General features: G+C 38.3%; 1 protein-coding gene across 1 annotated transcript in view; it reads right to left on the bottom strand.

Moving 5' to 3' along the window:
- The window catches only part of EP300 (EP300 lysine acetyltransferase), a 61,344-nt gene that overhangs the window by 7,157 nt on the left and 34,701 nt on the right, over window positions 1-19,486 (bottom strand). Inside the window, exons 12-28 of the mRNA XM_021552832.2 lie at window positions 18,994-19,103; window positions 18,262-18,417; window positions 16,756-17,199; window positions 16,075-16,263; window positions 15,075-15,231; window positions 14,410-14,528; window positions 12,968-13,207; window positions 12,330-12,418; window positions 9,873-9,953; window positions 7,708-7,764; window positions 6,215-6,292; window positions 5,101-5,168; window positions 4,292-4,442; window positions 3,590-3,736; window positions 3,043-3,156; window positions 1,260-1,425; window positions 462-626 (exon numbers count right to left, since the gene is read on the bottom strand). Coding sequence (XP_021408507.1) covers window positions 462-626; window positions 1,260-1,425; window positions 3,043-3,156; window positions 3,590-3,736; window positions 4,292-4,442; window positions 5,101-5,168; window positions 6,215-6,292; window positions 7,708-7,764; window positions 9,873-9,953; window positions 12,330-12,418; window positions 12,968-13,207; window positions 14,410-14,528; window positions 15,075-15,231; window positions 16,075-16,263; window positions 16,756-17,199; window positions 18,262-18,417; window positions 18,994-19,103 — 2,531 coding nt within the window. The remainder of the gene's footprint in view (window positions 1-461; window positions 627-1,259; window positions 1,426-3,042; window positions 3,157-3,589; window positions 3,737-4,291; window positions 4,443-5,100; window positions 5,169-6,214; window positions 6,293-7,707; window positions 7,765-9,872; window positions 9,954-12,329; window positions 12,419-12,967; window positions 13,208-14,409; window positions 14,529-15,074; window positions 15,232-16,074; window positions 16,264-16,755; window positions 17,200-18,261; window positions 18,418-18,993; window positions 19,104-19,486) is intronic.

Below are 19,486 nucleotides of genomic sequence, written 5' to 3'. Positions count from 1 at the left end.
AACAAACATATTGAGAGTCAAGTACTAATTCACAGCATTCCATTATTTTCTCAGAACTTTCTGCTAAGATTGGTGTTATATCATCTAAGTTAGAAAGAAAAGAGTGAGCCACTATTTAAAAGCTAATGCTTAAAGAAAAAACTTCAAAATCAGGCTGAGGTGTCAACAGGATCACTGATAACTGGATTTCAGCAAAAAAATGCTCAACTAGCAGTTGCTTCAACAAAATTACATTTGATAATTAGATAGTTTATAGCCATATGAACACCCACTGTTCATCCAGATGTACCTTACTGGTATTTTACCAGCTCTAATTTATAACCTGTAAAACTGAAATTTATTTTAGAGTGAAAAGTGAAAACCCCAGTTAACCAAAGTGCCTTGCATCCTTTTTTTTTTATAATTAGCCTTATCTAATCAGAACTTTTACATTAGATCATGAAAAGCAAAAGCATCCTTACATCTGTGCTTTCATTACTAGTGTTTTCTTCTCTCTTCCGTTCTTCTTCCTCTTGCTCTAGTTCCTTAATGCTCTCCTCCAGAACATTAGGCCAGAAGTCCCCTTCAAAGTAAGGGAGTTCCTTTGCACTTGTTAGACGGTCCTCTGTTGCCTGCTTAAATATATCCTAAAAGAGAGCAAGCCCACTTTTGGTTATCACAATTACAAGTCACATAAGGAAAGGCAACATTCTCAATGAGTGACAAGGAAAGTCATCAGCAGACTAAACAAATGAAAGCTTAATATTCTAATTCATTTTACGAGAACGCATTCTAAGGGCAAATTTAACACTGTATCTGTTACAGTTTGTCAAATACATTTCAAATATTCCCACTCAAAAGAAAGAAATCATTACTGTGCGCTAGACTTCAATATGCATTCTTACCAACTGGGACAATGTGATCACCATAATCTCAACGTTCATTTAAATCCTTATTCCAAAGATTTTACATACTTCTAACTAACCTAACCCTGCAATTTGATCTAACATAGGAAGATTTAAGATTCCATATATGTTCTTTTGCTCTTTTACAGTATTCCTCAAGAATTTAGCTTGTTCTAAGGAACAATTTCAAGTCTTTTAATAGAACGATTCCAGAAGCTGCATGTTTTAAAGAGAATATGTTTTAACTCTAAACTTTTGGTGCTCAGTTCACTTAAAACTAATGCAGTAAACACCGAGAATCAGGTACAATGCTTAATCCAAGGAAGAAATCAAGACAAGATTGACCAATCTCCCCCAAACACACACTTAACACACCTTGTAATCATGGACGATGCGCTCCGACACAGACTTGTCCAGCATCTTTTTGTACCACTCTTGCAGTCGCTTGGGTTTGGGTATCTTTTGGTCAGGAGGATGGCAGTGGAAGATGTAGTCATCTCCTTCACTGGGCGGGCACGCCCAGATGTGTCCAGTAGTATACCTGGCGAGGTCAGACAAAACCGCGACTGTGGGCGCTGACAGTGCACTCCTCTCTGACACCAGGTGGCGCCACCACCGAGGTTGGCAGCTGCTCCCGGACCTATCATTTCCATCTTTTCACTAATTTCCTAAAATCCAGCGCTATATATGGAGCACTGATATGTAACGGGTGCACATTTTACAGCCTACATAAAAAACAAAGCTTGACACAAATCTGCAACTGCTATCTCCCAATTAACTCATGGGAAAAAGATGGAGTCTAGGTATTTCAGTAATGAAATCGTGAAGACAGAGCAGTAATATTTTATCTAGCAACATTTTAAAACCAGATTTACTTAAAGACAGAATTCACTTTTCTATTGTAAATCCTCTGGGTTTTGAGAATCAGTTTGAAAAAGTTTTAGAATTATATCTGGGAATGAACAGGTACTGCCAACTTGTGGTATTGGGTGCACAATCTAGAGTACTATTAAGAGATGACAACCAATTAGTAGCAGCTGCAGGAAATGTAACACCTAAGATCACTTCTTTATCCTCAGTTCTTCTCTATCAGTTTTTGAAGAGAACTCTAATAGGAGGAATAATCAGTTAGAGAAAAATAACCATCCTTGCCCTGTTGAGAAACAGCTCTTCAGAACCCTCCCTAAGCCCTGGGAGCTGCAGCCAGTTGTCATTCCTTCTGCCTGAGAATGGAGAGATGATACTGCAAGACCAAGATTGTTCTCCCAAAATGAGAACCTGATGTTACCCATTAGCACAGAAAATAACATTAAGTAAAGCTTAGGCTTGAGCTCTATGCAGCAAATGTAGACTCACAGATTAGAAAATAGACAATAAAAAAAAGCAGAAAGAAACCTAATGTATGCTTTTGAAGTAATAAAGAACACACCACCTCACTGACGTACTGAAGATACTATCTTCAGAACTCCACTTCAACTCCCCTAACTTTTCTCATCAGCTGCTTTAAATACAGTCCCTAACAATTTCTCCACAAACAACTTCACCAGCCTACACTAGGTACCTTGACAATAGAGTGATGGTTACTTAATTGGCCTTTCTATTTCAGTCATTATGGTAATTTAATTTCCACCTTTCTTGTTACTGCAGTTGTTCTGTGTTCTTTTGTGCTGTCCCAGTGTATTTGCTTATTTCCTTCCTAACTCTTCAGTTTCTCACATTTTCAACTACTCAAGATTTCTTAGTGGCCTTACACAACTATTACAGAGCTAACCAGTACAGAAAAAACACAAAACTTTCTCCTTATAAACAAGGGTAAGAACTTATTTGCTAGCCCAAAAGAATGACCTAATTAAAGCCATGGCATTACACAATGATAACAACATTTTATGGACTGGAGAAGGGGCTCGCTGTTTCTACTTAGACTTAAGAAAGTTTTCCATAGATTTGGAAACATAAAAATAGCTGAAGCAGAGGCCTCCCCTGAAAAGCCTGTAATCCCTTCTTCTCCTTTTCAACTGTACACCATTGTTCTCAAGTTATTCTATCATGGGTTAATACTTAGGCACCATATTCTTTAATATAGGATGTAGTAATATGATTTGCAGCAAGACTACTCAGCACAAATGCTCTACAGAAGAAAATGTTGTAAGATACTTACCCTAGTTTCTTAACATATTCTAGATATCCAATTAGTATTTCATGATAGACAGCAGTCCTCAAGCATTTAGGGCGGAAGAAATGAACACTGTCAAGGTAAGATATATACACTCGCCTAAAAAAAAACCAAAACAAAACAAAACAATAACACCATGAGAAAGACAAGAGATTTTAAAGTGATTCTACAAGTTTTTTAAATGTTATTTTATACATCTGAAGCATCCATTACAACAGCAATCTACAAAGCCTCTGATCCTAATGTACCTTAAGAAACTTGCCCTTCTTTTGATATCCTAGCCTCATCTCCTTAAAACTATTCAAACCCTTCCTTGAAACCACAGATTAATGATCCTTAAGGCAACTCTGTCTTCCAACTAGCACATCCTCAGTAAGAAACAACTCTAAGATTACAGAAGCTACTTTGTTTCTAGAACCTAACAGCACTAAGGGTCTCACATATGCAACAGAGAAACTCTGTACAGAACTACAGGAGGTTCATCCAAACAAGAGAGTACCAAGGTAAAGTACACTTTTGTGGGGTTCCTCACCTTTGATTGGGTGGAGGGCAGTCTGAGCCATACTCCTGCACATGCATTCCAAAGAAGCACAAGTCTACACCATCAATCTCCTCAAAGGCAAAAAGTGCTTTTGTTCGGTACGGGAAAGACTCTGCCATCTCTCCACTATCTACAAACCTGCAGACCAGAGGGTAGAAAGGAATATCAAATATATTCACATATAAAAGACTGCATGTTACTAGGTGAAGGCAACAAAGATGAGGGCTACTTTAAGTGTAATTTTAGTGCAATTTGAAAGTTAAATGTTTACAGACTACTCAAATATGAGGCACCCACTTTTTAGTGTGAAAAAAACACTTATCACAAAAAATTATTATGCTGCTGGAACACCTGTTTGTCACTGCTTGGCTGGTGATGAGGTTTGGAATAGAACAGTCTTTTTTGACTGGATATTAGAAAAAAATTCTTAATGAAAAAAATTCTTAATGTTAAGTATTGAAGCAGGCTGCCCAGGGAAGCATTTGAGTCACCAGCCCTGGAGATATTTAGAAGATGTGTAGATGTGGCATTTGAAGACATGGTTTAGCAGTGGCCTTGGCAGTGCTAGGGTAACAGTTGTACTCAAACTTAGAACTATTTTCCAATCTAAATTACTTTATTTAATTAAGTGTCTAATGTAAGTACAAACAGCTCCCGCTTTTGCAAAAAAAGCAAAATTAGAAACAAACAGACCTTGCTTTCATTCCTGGTTTTACTTCGACAGTTTTGTCAGATGCATGTACCACCCTAACTGTGACCTCTCCTGCTTCAGGGTGATTCTGTCGTCTTAGGAAATCATTGACTCTGTTCTCCAGAAAGGTACCAAGTCTTGTAGCTGGTAATCCTGCAGGAGGAAAATACAGCTCTAAACATATACAAAACTGAACTGTTCCTATGTGATTTCTCTACTCAGACGTTAGATGAAATATAACTTTTAACACATGCAGTATGCTAGCATAAATTAAAGCTTTATCTTTAAACCCTACCACTTCTAGATGGGGTGAGCTGCATTTCCCTTGCAGGCACATTTATGGCTTATACATTATTTAAAACAATAAAGAATCTGTATTTCAACCCAGTTTCTATCTTGTCTTAGAAGTCAATCACAATTAAGGTTTTTCCTGAACAGGTGTTATTAATTACTTAAACTGGATTACAAAACACTGCTTTCAGACACATCTTCACAAGCAGACATTGCATTTGGAAGTATATTCTGTCTATAAAGCCATACTAGCCAAGTTAGTATCTCCACTTACCAAAAGAATATATTTCAATAATGGAAGTGCTCTAAAACAGTTTGTTAGCCCTCTAAAACAGAATGTTAACTAACACTTCTGCCTGTGAATGCAAACACTCTGAACACTACAGAAGTGATGGTTAAAACTGACCAAAAGTATCCTCCTTGAGCTCTTAAAAAACTTAAATAAAACACAAGCATAAAAGCCACCTCTTCCCCATTCTTAACATATTTAATTTTTTTTGGGAAAGTGCCAGAAACTTACTTTTAGCAGAAAATTTGTTCTCTTTCCTGGTTCGTCCTGTTTTCTTTAGGCAGCCATCACAAACAAAGCTGAAGCAAAAAAACAGAGAACATGAAGTCACCCCAAGTCAGACCACCAAGTTCTCTAGCATCCTACAATTAGAAGCAAAATCTTTCACCAGATTTTATCTGATCTGGAAAATAGCTTAACTGAAATTTGAAATAAAAACACAAAGAACAGCCCAGCTGGTTCAGAGCTGCAGAGGAGGATCTAAGCTCCAGGTGCTGCATGCCCTGCCAGTTGCTCGCATCACCACTGGAAAGCCCAGGGAAGTCTCCACTGGTAGGTCTGATAATATCAGCTCAAAGTATTCTTTGTGCAAATAGGCTCAAACTGCTGTCTCTGATCATGGTAAGACATTGCAACACCAAGCATAAGGCTGATCTTTTTTTCTAAATGCCAAATACACTGTAGACTGAAATAATTCTGTGATTCTTCCTCACTTACAGGACATCCACCCTCTTCTGCTGCAATGTGGATGTGATAACAGAATGCTAAACTCACACTTTTTGGACAAGAAATGGGACATTTAAGCTGTTGTAAAACTTTTTCAACATATAATTCATCATTATTTTAGAAGTTTTTAAATTGATCAGAAGAAAACACGTGTGGATCAAGAACCATGGAGCATTTAAAGAAAACTATATCTTTTAAATTTAAATTTAATCTGATCACTGAGGTCAAAAAAGTTGACTCGCCTCTTAAATCCTTGTTACAAAAATTTTTGAAGATGATGAAGAACATGATTTGTACAGAAAACAGATCAATCTGAAATTGTTACCAGAACTAAAAACATCTTTTCATGAAAGGCTAGCATCACTAAACATAAAACGCTGAAATTCTCTTTTCTACACAAAGGAGCATTGGAAACATTGAAGATCAGAAAACTTGACACACTACACTGTAAAACATACCATATAAATTTAATATTACCCTATAGATTGTATAAAATTTTCAGGGACTGTAACTTCTTCCATTAAACAGTTTTTTAAATATAACCAATATAAGGAAGTTTATACATAAGCTCTACCAAATAGTAAACATGCTATCTACTTAATAAGGAGAAATTCCTCACCCAGAAGGCCAGATTATCTCATTATGAAGAACACATATCTGGTGCATTTTTCTTCCACACTCTATACATTCAACAAATCTGTACAAAGCAAAAAAGGCAAAAGGAAGCAAAGGTTAATAGAATAATTTCTTGCTTGTGTATTTTGTAGTACTTTATTAGAGCACTTCTAGCATTCAGGCTTTTGAGTCTAACACAGAGGAAACATCTATGCTGAGAACAGCCTTCAGAACAAATTAAGAACCTGCCAGCTCAAGTCAGACAGACTATGCAGGGATATTTTATTACCATTTGCTTGTCTTACCACCATCCACTCTTTTTTTTTTCCAAGTGAAGCCCTTTTAAGGATATAGATCTGTAAACTGCTTGTCGCTATAAAGGGCAGAGAAAAATGGATTTGCACATGTCAGAAAGGAAGAACCATGTGAACTACTTGGCTGTTAGTTGCCCCACTATGCTTGAACCCTGAGGTATATTGCAAATATACTGCAGAAAGGTGGGAAGAAAGAACAAGAATCAAATACCAAAGTCACCTTCAGAAAATTAGCAGAGATTTAAGGACAACTGAGACACATTGCATGGTTTAGTTCCCAGATGTTGGTGAATAGAATTATCCAAAATACCTAAGGTTGCTTCAGGTTTTGGGACAATCTGACTCCTTTTGAACATGCCTGTCTAAAAGTTTCAGACTTTGAATGAAGACTTGTAATCTGTGTAGAGCATGTGCTATCACACTGTATGTTAGGCTTATATTCTACCTTCACTTTAACAAAAGGAAAGAAAAGTTATGAATCAAGCTACTATTCTCCTTCCCACAGCCCTCGTAAAACAGAAGAACTGGCTGACCCTTGTGCCTTTAGAAGGATGGTGTGGGAACAATAAATTCCTCATTCATTTGAGAACTGAGATAATGTTTGCAAAACAGCAGCAATAGGTGTGTATGATGCAGGACCATGTAAAACAGCTTCAAAAAACTTCAGGAATACCAAGAAAAGCAGCTGAGTCACCATCATCTTAATGCTACTGAATGACTACAGCTCTGCTTTCGAAGTAGTACAGAATAACTGGCTTATTCAAAATATAGCAACTTTTCCTTTTACTACAGCTGCCTGTAAAATGCAGCAACTAGAAACACCAACAGCACTAAGAGCTACTGCCAAATGACTCAAACCAGTTCTGAGACTTGACCATTTGCCACAACAAAGTTTCAAAGCAGAGCTATCTGCATTCATCCTTTTGTTGAATCTACATGCAAGACAACAAAATGGAGTCATTTCAGCCCATACATCCAGTGTTACATATTTCTCAAGCACAGCCATAGTGGTTTGTGTTCTCAGCACTGAATGCCAGATCTGCTGATTACTGAGCAGCCTCTACCAACTAACTACATGAAATCAAAAACGTTCAAAGGCAAAGCTGATGGTGAATGAATAACATGTATCTTAACAGGTATTTATAATAAAATGGGGATCACTCAGAGTGACAGCAATACTTACAGCTCAGGATCCAGTGTATCATTTTTCCTTTTTGAAAACTGTTCTTTGTTTATTGTGCTATGGAGAAACAGGCAATAAAACTCAGTTTTAAGACAACAAACATTCATGCAATATCACATCTATCCACAAACCAAAACAAAAGTACAAGCAACGTTTTTATATACTCTCTAGCACTACAAGGAAAGTAATTATATTTTACACAGTGACAGACAACTGAAGTGTATGCCACCCCACTTTGTCTGTGGAAAACATTATTTTTCTCTTGTAGAGAACAACATTGTTCCCTTATTCAGTTTTACTACAGGATAAATATTAAAGCTTGCTGACAATTCAGGTTTTGGATAGGTCTGATCAGTATTTAATGGTGAAAAGACTACTTGATATGCCTCCCATATTCTGCAGGCAGAGAATTCCAATTATCTTTGATTACTGAGAAAGGTAGATTATCTTTTTTCAGATTCCCCTAGCTGTCCTCCATCAACTTCAAAGGATAAATATCAGCTTCCAAACCCTGCAATCCCAGCCATTACCGTACATTATCTCTACTGTCTCTACATCAGTTTCAAGGCCTAAAATTTCATCTTTTTGACAGAAGTTTTAAACGACCTGGTTCAGAACATACAATACTCAAATCTGTGAGAATTTACCCCAAGGAGTGTTATGCATAACATGAGAAGATCAGTATGTCCCTCTCTGAGAAACAATGACACAGACGCACTCCAACTTGCATGAGATTAACCTTCCTATCTCCTCTTATTTCAGTATTTATTCTGAATCATGCCACCTGCAGAATACTTGAAGGTCCTTATAAAATAAATGATGACGTTAAATAGCTAAATTCAAATTATTCTTATAATATGGTCCATGGAACTTAAACAGGACCCACCATATATGTTCCTATTATGTATTCTCTGACATTATATTGATTGAATTTTGGATCTTTTCTTCTACTAGAATAGCAATCCATCTATCCACAGGAACATTAAATGGCCCACTGTACTGACCAGCACATAACATTATTTCTTCCTTTTTCCTTCCAGAAAGGCAAGTCACTGAATCCTAGGATAGTTTGGTCTGGCAGGGACCTTAATTGATCATCACCCCCTGCCATTATCAGGAACACCTTCCACTAGACGAAGTAGCTCAGAGTTACATTCAACCTGTCCTTTAACACTTCCAGTGATGGAGCATCCAGAACTTGTTTGTGCCATCTGTTCCAGTGTCTCACCACCCTCATAGTGAAGCACTTCTTTGTTGTATCTAATCTCCATCTACCCTCTTTCAGTACACTTCAGTACATCATCCCAAGCCCAAACAGATACTTCCAGTACTGTTCTGTATGCATCCATTAGTGCATCCAGGATCTGGTTCCAAATAAAAGTTAACTCAGTTTGTTCAATTACCAACTTCAACAACTCTCCCTCTGGCTTCAGACTTTTCTTGAACTTCTTATTTTGCTCAACCTGCAGGGTTGTTGCATTGCCTTCCTCCAAAGGGATTTCTTGTATAGCTCAAAGAGTAACTGCTTGGCACCCATTTGTCCCTCAAGGGCTTCCTCCAAAAATTCTGTTTTAAGATCTTTTTGAGGGGAGATATGAGGAGGACACAGCAAAATCAGAGACTGCCCCAAGAGTTTGCCACCAACATGGTAAAATCCATGCACGGCCTTTTTTTTGTGTCAACTACTGCACAGCATTTCTCATAGACTGATAGCATTCCTATAGTGAAATATTTGTGTTGCAAAAGGAGGTTGCCTGCTTATGGTTTGGATGAAAAACAACCTGATGTTGAATACAAGTTTAATGGCATAGCTAGGGTATAAAGAAAATGGTATGTCTGATGTTTCAAGCTATGTCTGTCACTTGCCTGCAGGCATGGTTATTTCTCTGCAGTAGAATACTCGCACTTTCTTCAGGGTAAAAGCCATCTTCTTCTTTCCCTTCTATTTGTACAGTTGCAATTTTAAGCACTAAGTGCTTATTTTTTACTAGTTCAGTTAGTCCAGGCTTGAAAGACAAGGCTAAGTCCAGGCTTTTATGAAGGATGTACCTTCCACCTTCAACTAGCCTAAAAACCTAGAGCTGAACCCCCCTACCCTAGAGAAGGCACTGCAGGCCATGATACCACTGATGAAAGCACAGCCCAAGCAAATACAAATAACTCACGTTTGAGGTTGTGATGGGTCATCTCCCAGAGAAACGCTCTCCCCTTGGATTTCGTTGAAGCACTTCTCACAGAAATGATACCTGTCAGCAAGAAGGCCATATTTGGGTGAACTGCTCCGTCCACACAACACAGCCCAAGTCAAGCAACGGAGCCACCAATCACAGCAGGCCAAGGAAGGGACAGGAGCAGAGAGCAGGTCATCAACGGCGACAAGGATATTCAATGATGCAGATTTATGGGCCCCACATTGTGTTTGGTTGGTTTGGTTTTTTGATTTGGAATTTTTTTTTGCGCAATCAAAGCCAAGTGCAGACAATGACAAGCATGAAGGAGAAATTAAAAAAACAACACACACACAAACAAAGAAATGGGGGTTTGCAGGACAAAAACATAGAAGCAAGACAAGACAACACAAAGCAGAAAGCCAAGGCAAAGCACAGATTAGCATTAAATCTCTCAAATGGGTTCACAAGCAGCAAACGATAAAAACAAATTAAACAAGAGTATTCTATTTTAGCATACCCATACCCTCTTCATTTTAATAATCCATGCCACGTACAGCAAAGAATTAAAATGAGACAGGGGAAAGAGCAGAAGGAAGGAACTGCTACTCTGACTTGTATATCAGCACAGCAGTTCTGTTGGGAGGAGGATCTGCAGAGTCTTCCATCTCAAATGTACAAATGCTAAAAGGCCACAGAATTCCCTCCCAGTTGAAAGGAAAAGCTAAATATCAGAAACTTTAGGAACAATAAAATCTGTCCTTAAAATTCTTACAGACTAATAGAACTGTCAAACTCCATGTTAACTAACATTAACTAGACACATAATGCTCTACATGGATATGACTCTGCCATAGACCAGTCTGCACATAGAACAGTTCAGCCATCACTACAGCAAGCATTACAGAGAAAGATTTCATTTGTACTTCAATAAAGTAGAGATTAATTCAAGATTCTACCCTAGCCTTCAAAAATGTTCTAAAGCTATGGCTTCTCCATTATAAGGCATGCTAATTGAGTGCACAAAACAGCTAAAATATAAATATAAAATGCAAACAAGTTCATTATAAAGCCACACTATGATATTAGCAACTGTTAGGCTAAAAAGACACATCTCAACCTCCTTTCCCAGTTTTCAACTGAGATGATGCGGAGAACAGTACTTCTGGAATTATACATTTCAATCTATAGATATATGCATCTGTATATATGATGTAATCTACAAGTCACATGTAGGCACCTGTTACAATGCAAACATTCCCTTCTAACATTTGAAAACATGTCAACTGTCAGATTTCTGAGCAATAGTATTTTGGTTCATCTACTACCTGCTTATGGACAAACTTAAGCAGAAGATACTGACATGACAAGCTCTACACTGCATACATGTCTATAGCTATTGTGGGGTATTATAGGACTAAAGAAGTAGGAGAAGCTTAAAAACCATCATTTGCTGCTATAAACCTTTATGAAGTTTTAAAAGGTTAAGATGTAACTTGTGTAATCTTTGATTGCTTTCATCCAGGTGCTTAAGGGAACCACAATTCTTGGAAAATTTTGGCTTTCAGGTAAAATCCTTCATGTTTTTGTCATTCTGGTTTGTTTGAGGTTTTGGAATGAATGGAGTGCAGAAACGAAATAAATTGATCGATCTTGGAGTTAAGCAGTTCTCTGCTCTAATAGGTAGATTCTGATGACAGGCAATGGAATATTGCAATGTTAAAGCATGTGTTTGCCTGTTTCTTCCTGCCTCACTTCCCCAGAGATGACCTTCAGAGATGACTACCAAGAAACATCCCTTCAGAAGTCAAGTAAATTTAAATTCTTTAATAAGCCCCAAGTAAAAAAGGATACTCAAAAGAGCTGTAGAAGGGACAGCATTTTACAGAGCTACCGATAGCTACTGCCAAGACAATTCCCTTTAAGAAACTTTGTGAGAAAAAGCAAGCATCAATCTGCTGAAGATCTGAATACACAGATCTTCCAGTTAAGATGTGCAATACATAGGTAAGTTTGCTCTTTGGCGTTAAAATCACAAGAAAAACCAGACTTGCCAAAACCAATATGTATTATGAGCATTAATACACTTTCTGCATAGTCTGCTCAGTGTTCTGCATGAAAAATTCTGCTGCACAGTAGGAAGTAAAGGCAACAGACTTGTACATATGATTTGTAGGTAATTGAAGATTTAATTAACTGCAGGATCAAACTGTAGTAAGACATCACATTTCTGCAAACAAAGGAGGGAAGAGCAAAGGCTGCAGTGAACTTTTGCTCAAAGAAATCCTTATTAGCACAAAAGGCAAACTATTCAAAAGCACTTCTAGCAAAAAATTTTATTTTAAAACATAAAAGTGTAAACACATATAAAGAGGGTGTCTATGTAAATACATGCATGCCTATAACAGACTGATTGCAGCATGCAGAAAACTGCACCAGCTGAGTTTTCCTTACCTGTTCTGGTAACTGTAGTAAGTGGCATCTCGAGGGATCGTGCATAGCTGTTTGCCATAGCAACACAAAGTCTGTGGCGAGAACTCCAACTGCAAAGAGGAATAGGTCACCTTAGTACTCACATATTTTCACTTGCTCTCCATGGGAAGCAAGTGTGACCCAGACAGTGAACACTTCCACCTTACTCTGTGCACAGATCTCTGTACAGTAAAGTGCGTGAAGTGCTAGTCACGAAAGACATTGAGTGGGCTTTTATTCTCAATTTAACTCCTCTCCAAAGACAGAAAGCACATCAAAACAAGGGAAACGGAATTTCAATATACAGCGAAATATAGAACTTCTGAAGTAATAAAAACACACCTGTTTTATTTGCAACAGCAAAAGATTGTCCCAATCAAAATAAGCCTTCTGTAGCCAACTTTTTTCCCCCAAGGGCTTACATACAAATAGATTGCTTAAGGACTAGATAGAATTAGAAGAGCCACAAAATGCTCAAATTCAGATTACTTGGGATTGTTAAATCCTGGTAAACTTCAGAAATTTTTGACACAGCATAACTAATAACAACCGCAACTGCTATATTTTACCCCTTCAATTCAAGGAAGCAAGAAACAGACTAAAGATATTTACTTTCTTACCTTTCTTCCGCAGCAATAACCAAGGCTCTGCATAACTGGGTCAATTTCTTGCTCAAACACCTCTGCCAGTTTGGAACAGTACTTGTATACCCGGGATGTTTTGCGGTTATACAGCCAGGCATTATTGAACATGAGCCAGATGTCATCTACATACTGCCACGGTTCCTGATACTGTCCTGTGTCCAGCTTTCTCTTGATAGTAGAAAGATCCATGGGGTTCTTCACTATGTCAAAATAATCCTGCAAGTAAACACAGTACATCAAAACCCTGCTAGAGAACTATGTTGTAACATGACAGCATGTGCATTCTCAACGTATAAATTCTCATCAAGAAAAACAGGTTCCTCCCTGACTTGATTGTCAAACTGGTTGTGACACACAGAATGCAATCTCTAAGTAATACCATATAATTCCCCAGTGCTTTCTTTTCATTGTTCCTTTATTTCTCAGGTGCTGCTGCTCATTCACAACTAATGAAAACAAGTCACTCTAATTTTAATCAGCAAAACAAGTATTACAAATAGAAAATGCCAATGTTTTTGCAGCCATTGCAATCCAAAGACTTACATAAGAACATTAATATAAAGCAACTGTTTTCGGTAGCCCAGAAAATCTAACAAAAATAAATAACTTTACCCTATGCTAAAACTTATGTGTCCTCTAAAGAATGCCCTTTTCCAATCCATCATTTATTACGGAGCAACATCTACAAAAGTCTGCAGAATGACAGTCAATTGAAAGTTTGGTAAAAATATTAGCAAGTGCATAAATGCTTGTAATACAGCAGGCCTTGAAATTTTGCATCTGCCTTAAAAAAAACCCCACACCAATAACAAATAAAAATTTTTTCAGGCAAAAAAATCACCTGAAGTATTTAAAGAAGACTTCTATGTCTATGTATTTGTTTATATTTTGTAAACTTGTGTGGTCAATTCAGAGAGTTTAAAAACACAGATCCTTGAATGATAGTTGTCTTCAAGACAATTCTAAAACAAGCAGAAAGTTTAATGTAAACAAACATCTAACTTAAATTGTTTATTCCTTTCCTATAATAAATAACAATCATTAATGGACATTTAGTGGGTTTTATCTGCCTAATTTCCCACATCTTCAGAAAATATTTATACATTATGAGAAAACTATGAAATTCAGCAATAAGAGCATCACAACATGAAGCAACAACCATAAAAAGGCCATACAGCACTGGGGTTCTGTTGGCAAATCATTCCAGTGCATGCTATATCTGCTTATTTAGTAAAAGAAATACAGAACCAAACAAACTTCCCTAAGTCAGACCTTGTATGTTCCACTGCCTAAGTTAAACCTCCCCAAACATCAATATGAAGATGTTAAGAAGACAGATGTAAGCTGTTCTCAAACAGGTATGTCAGAATACAGTAGTTTTGAATTAAACCAGGAGATTATCTTGCTAAGACACTCACAGGAATTCCTAATAGTTGGGGATCCACAGGCTGTCGAAATGGAAGAGACTCTGGATCCTGACGGTAAAGTGCCTCCAGTGTTGGCATAAGTGCCTGCCGCAACTCTTCTGGCTTGAAAACTTTGGAAAATAATCAACATTAGAAAGATAACAGAAACAGCTGGAAGGAAGAAGCCTGCTAGAAAATGTGATGTCTGTGGAAAAAGACAGACAGACAATGGGTTTGAGGTACTTAAGCATGGCTTGTTTATCCTCTGCAACACTGAGTCCAGAGGAGGATATTAAAATGATCACCTGAAGAAAAGGTGATCATAAGACAACATTGATAAGTAGAGATGGTTCACATACCAGATACATCCCTTCTTGGAGGCCACAAGACAAAATATTGTCTAGAGAATTTGTAACTGAGTATTTCAAATCTCCATTGTATTGACAATTTTACTACGGCTTAGTGTCTAATTCTAAAGGCTTAAAGAACTTGCCCAAAGCCAATTATAAGCACATGTATTATTAGATATTTTTGTCCAAAAGCCACAAGGAACAATCCATATAAGTACCACATAATCCACTAAGTACCAAAAAGGAAAGCCCCATTTTTTTTTTCCTCTTCAGAGATTTCTCTAGGGAGATGCAGTCAATTTAAGTAAAAACAGTGTTTCTGCTTACTTTTTTTCTTAGACTGCCCAGCCGCTGGAGAAGACTGAGTTGCTGGAGTAGTAGGTCTTTCTTCCCCCTCTGGTACTTCAGTCTTAATTTCAGGTTTCTTCTCTTCTTGCTCCATTGGGTCTGGTTTACATTCCTCTGCAACTGGTTCTATTTTAGCCTGGAAAGCAGTTTGGAGCCTTTCACTTAAATCTCCTGGCCACCCATCCACATTTCTGTCCTTTAAACCTATCTGTCATGCTGCCCACTCACTCTTCTATGTCTTTTGTAGTCAAACACCTAAAACTTGAGCAAATGTGTTAGAATGCATCTTTAAACACTGCATAGCAGTATGGGTACCTCTTCAGGCAGTTCTAACAGCCTCTCGTACAGCTGAGCTACCAGGATGATACAACTGGCAGCCACACTCCTGGCTCTCCTCAGTGACAAGTTGTCAAAGCCCAGTAAATCAGCCCATCATGTACATATAGAATCATTTAGGTTGGAAAATACCTTCAATGTGGCACTGCCCAGTCCACTGCTATGCCACATCCTAAAGTACCACATCTACACATCATCTAAATACCTCCATGAATGGTGACTCAACCATTTCCTGGGCAGCTTGTTCTAATGCTTGATAACACTTTCAGTGAGGAAACTTCTCCTAATATACAACCTGAACCTCCCCTGGCACAACCTGAAGCCATTTCCCCTCATCCTAGTATCTGCTATTTTAACAGCTGTAGGACTGACCCGAGTGCACCCTCACAATGGCATTTACCAAAGCAAAGCCTCATAGCAACTACAATATAATGGTCCTTTCTGTGGCCACTGACTTCTACTACCCCAATTTCACCAGAAAACACAGACCCTTCTTTCAGAATAAGACAAAATACAACAGTCAAAACTGCAACAGCAGTAGGTAGCACCTACAGCTCTCACTGAATTCTGAAAGGAATGACAGAAAGCATCCAGCAGTACTAGATGAAGCTATTCTACTCCAATATCTGATCAACAATCTCACCTCAGATTTCTCCTCCAATTGCATCTCTGTTTGTTCTGGTTCCCCTTCATCTGTTTTAATTTCCATTTTCACTTCCTGCAAGGGTGGCTGCTGCTGTTCTGGAACAGTCTGCTGTGAGTTCACCTCTGTGCTGCTGGTGGATGGGGGGTTGGATACCTGCCCATCAATGCTCACAGCTGGTTGTGAAAGCTGGGAACAAAACACATTACAAATGGGCTTCAATGAACCTGTTCTCCTTTTCTAATCTATGTTTTACCTATGCTACATTTCCACCAAATTTAAAAGCACTCTAATACTCTTCTATTTGCTTTCCCTGAAGGATACAGTGGTCCCACAACCTCAACTACTGGAAAACATATATCAGAGGCATGCACTAGAAGGCCTTGTCTACAGAAAATGGCATTGTTTCCCCTATTGTATAAGTACTGTGCATATGTATACGTAACCAAAAGCCTCAGCCACATTTCAAAGAGAATTTCAAAACATGTACAAGAATTCTGTAAAATACTTCCTCTCTGGAAACAGCAGATGATCTACAAACTTGTCTTGATGGAAAAGGTTTACTCCCCAAATAAAAAAACCCCCCTGTTTTAATATTAAACATGCCAGGAGCAGACAACTGAAAATTAAACCTTACACACAAACATTTGCAGGGAAAGCACAATTAAAGTATTTCCTTACAGGTGTTGTGGGGTGCTGAGGTTGCAGCGGTGCTGATGGTGTGGGAACAGATGCAGTCGTGCTCTGCTGTGACAAAGGCTGCTGCTGTTGCTCTGCAGAAGGGGTAACTGGAACTGGAGGCTGGACTTGTGGAGGCAGCTGTGCCTGTGGAGGCGTTGGAGTCTGCCTTTGAGGGGGGTGCATAGTTTGGGACTGCGGTCCAGGTGGCATTGCCTGAGGAGCAGGTGTGGGGGCAGTGGTGGCAGCAGCTGCTGCTGCCTGCTGTTGCTGTGATCCCAAGCCTGGGGGCGTGTGGTGAGGTGTTGGGGTTCGGCTAGGTACTGGAGAAGGAGAATTTTGGTGCATGGGAGGCTGTGGAAGAGGTGGGCAGTGAATATGGCTCCCTTGAGAACCTGGAGCCATTGCAGGAGAGTTCACAGGACAGGAAGCACTGGTCATTTGTGCCTGTGGGAAAACAGGTACACATTTGCAGTGATTTGGTATAGAAAAGCAAGAGAAATTACTGTCAAATGTCTGCTTTCCCACAGTGTACTTTAGAAATGTGACAAACCATCTGCTTCACTTTTAAAAACTCTTTCAAAAGCAGAAATGGTCTACTTGATTTATTTTGTTCTACACAAACATAAGGCTGTTTTGTAATTTATTCATCTCTCTTACAGAAGTTTCAATAGAATAACTTGTACTTGTTGATACACTTAAAGAATGGCACACCTACACTCCCAGTTTGCAAAACATTTCTTTCTAAAACTGCAGATTTGTACATCCTGAATATGGGACAATGCACCACAGTGAAAAACTGATTCAAATACACTTAGTGTGCCCATGCCTCCACCCCCAAGATTAGAAACTGAATTTATCATCACAAATAAGTACAGCTTTAACTCTACCATTATAAAATTACAAAAAAATTGTATTGGTCAAGATAAAAAACTGTAACTCCACAATAATCTTGCCTGCAAACTAGGAAGAAGCATCAATGAGAAGCAAACTGACGTTCCCTACTTCTTCCTGGCCTGAAAGGTTCTTGCTGAAAAGGGAGAGGGAGAGGACAGAAAGGAAACTGCTAGACTGTACGTTCAGATCTTCAGTAGTGATAACCCTCTTAATCCCCCAAAGCCAGCAACACATGAGCCTGGATAGACATGCCTTTTTATGACTTATCCTGCCACCTCTTAATTTCTCAGGCTCTGCTGCTTCGCTGTTCAGCAAGAGAATCTTAACTTTGCATGCTAAGTCACAATTTCTTCTTTGCTCCATAAAAAAAAAACCTAAAACAATTTGTCTATAACACCTAAATTTAAGCCTGAGAACAAGTCAACAATATTTCAACCTTGCCATTCCCAGTGCTACACCAGGAAAATGAAAAGTCTCGATAAACTAATTTGGTTTTTATAATTCCACAAGTCTCTCAAGGAAACAAGTTGCTCTCCATTACTACAAACTGAACAATCATAACCAGTTTATGACAAAGGCCACTGACACCACGTCAACAAATCAGAAACTTACTTGAGATACTGGCGTCTGATTGCCAGGCTGAGTCATAGGCATGCTCGCTGTGTTCATTCCCGGGGAAGAAGCAGGGAACTGAGTCTGTTGTAGAAATTGATTCTGACCAGAAGGCTGGCCAACACCTGGTTGCTGCATACGTGAAGGAAATCCCATCTGGTGGAAAAGAAAGCAACTCATTTCACACAATGTGCATACACCTTCATAATATTTTACCAAAAAAACCCAAACAAACAAATAAAAAAAAACCCAAAAAACCCACAAAAAACCAAAAAAAAAACCCACAAAAAAACACAAAACAAAAAACATTCATCTTTTTGCAGAAGTTGATGCTTGCCACTTATCTGTAGTATACAATGTAAAAAACCTGCTCATAGCTCTTTTCAAAAGACAGAATTTATGACTATTTCTCTTAAAAGCTAAGTAAAAGGATATTGATTTCAGATTGGGACTGTAACTTAAGATTTATTTTGGTTCCTTGTTTTAAAAATGTAACAACAAGCCACTTCAGCTTATTTTTTAGGCAATTCTTACCATATATCAGGCAGATATTAGAGAAGAAGAAAAGGACAGAAACCAAAGGGCCAAGAGAAAGACGAAGTGATGATTGCTTTATTTTTACTAAGTGATTATTGCTTTATTTTAAAATATCTTTTATTGATTGATTTTACGGAAACCACAGACAAGAGAAGCAAAGCCATGAACTTGACCCTGGTGGGAAGGCACACTGACCTGGTTCATGGCCCCAGCCTGACTTAGCTGTCCAGGGTGCTGAAGAGGAGGGGTTTGCCGGGGTCCCATCGGTGACAGCTGCATGTTCATCTGACCAAACTGATTCATTCCTGTGAATTTGTGCCAAAAAAAAATGTGTAAACAAAGACCTGAAATTTTTAGGCACCATTCCACATTTGGAGGAGAAATACTGTTCCTTTAATTTTGCTTTCTAGCAACCAGCTTTCAATCAAATATTGCCTTCTTTTAACTAGTTACGTGGAATAATTTTAAATATAGTTATCGAGCTACCTACTCTTTCAGAATACAGACCAGCTTTTCCCCTCTCAAGACATCCGTTTCCACTGTTATTAAAACTCATTAAGTTTGAAAACTACTGTAACACGTGACAAATACTGATTGTCACACCTGCTGCTGAAGATCAACTTTCCACAGAAAGTTTTATTATCTTAATTACATATTAGAAATTCACTTATTGAATCTCAAACTGTAT

This window comes from Lonchura striata, chromosome 5 (assembly GCF_046129695.1).
Source record: "Lonchura striata isolate bLonStr1 chromosome 5, bLonStr1.mat, whole genome shotgun sequence".
Lineage (NCBI taxonomy): Eukaryota > Metazoa > Chordata > Aves > Passeriformes > Estrildidae > Lonchura > Lonchura striata.
This window is presented reverse-complemented; position numbering and strand designations above follow the sequence as displayed.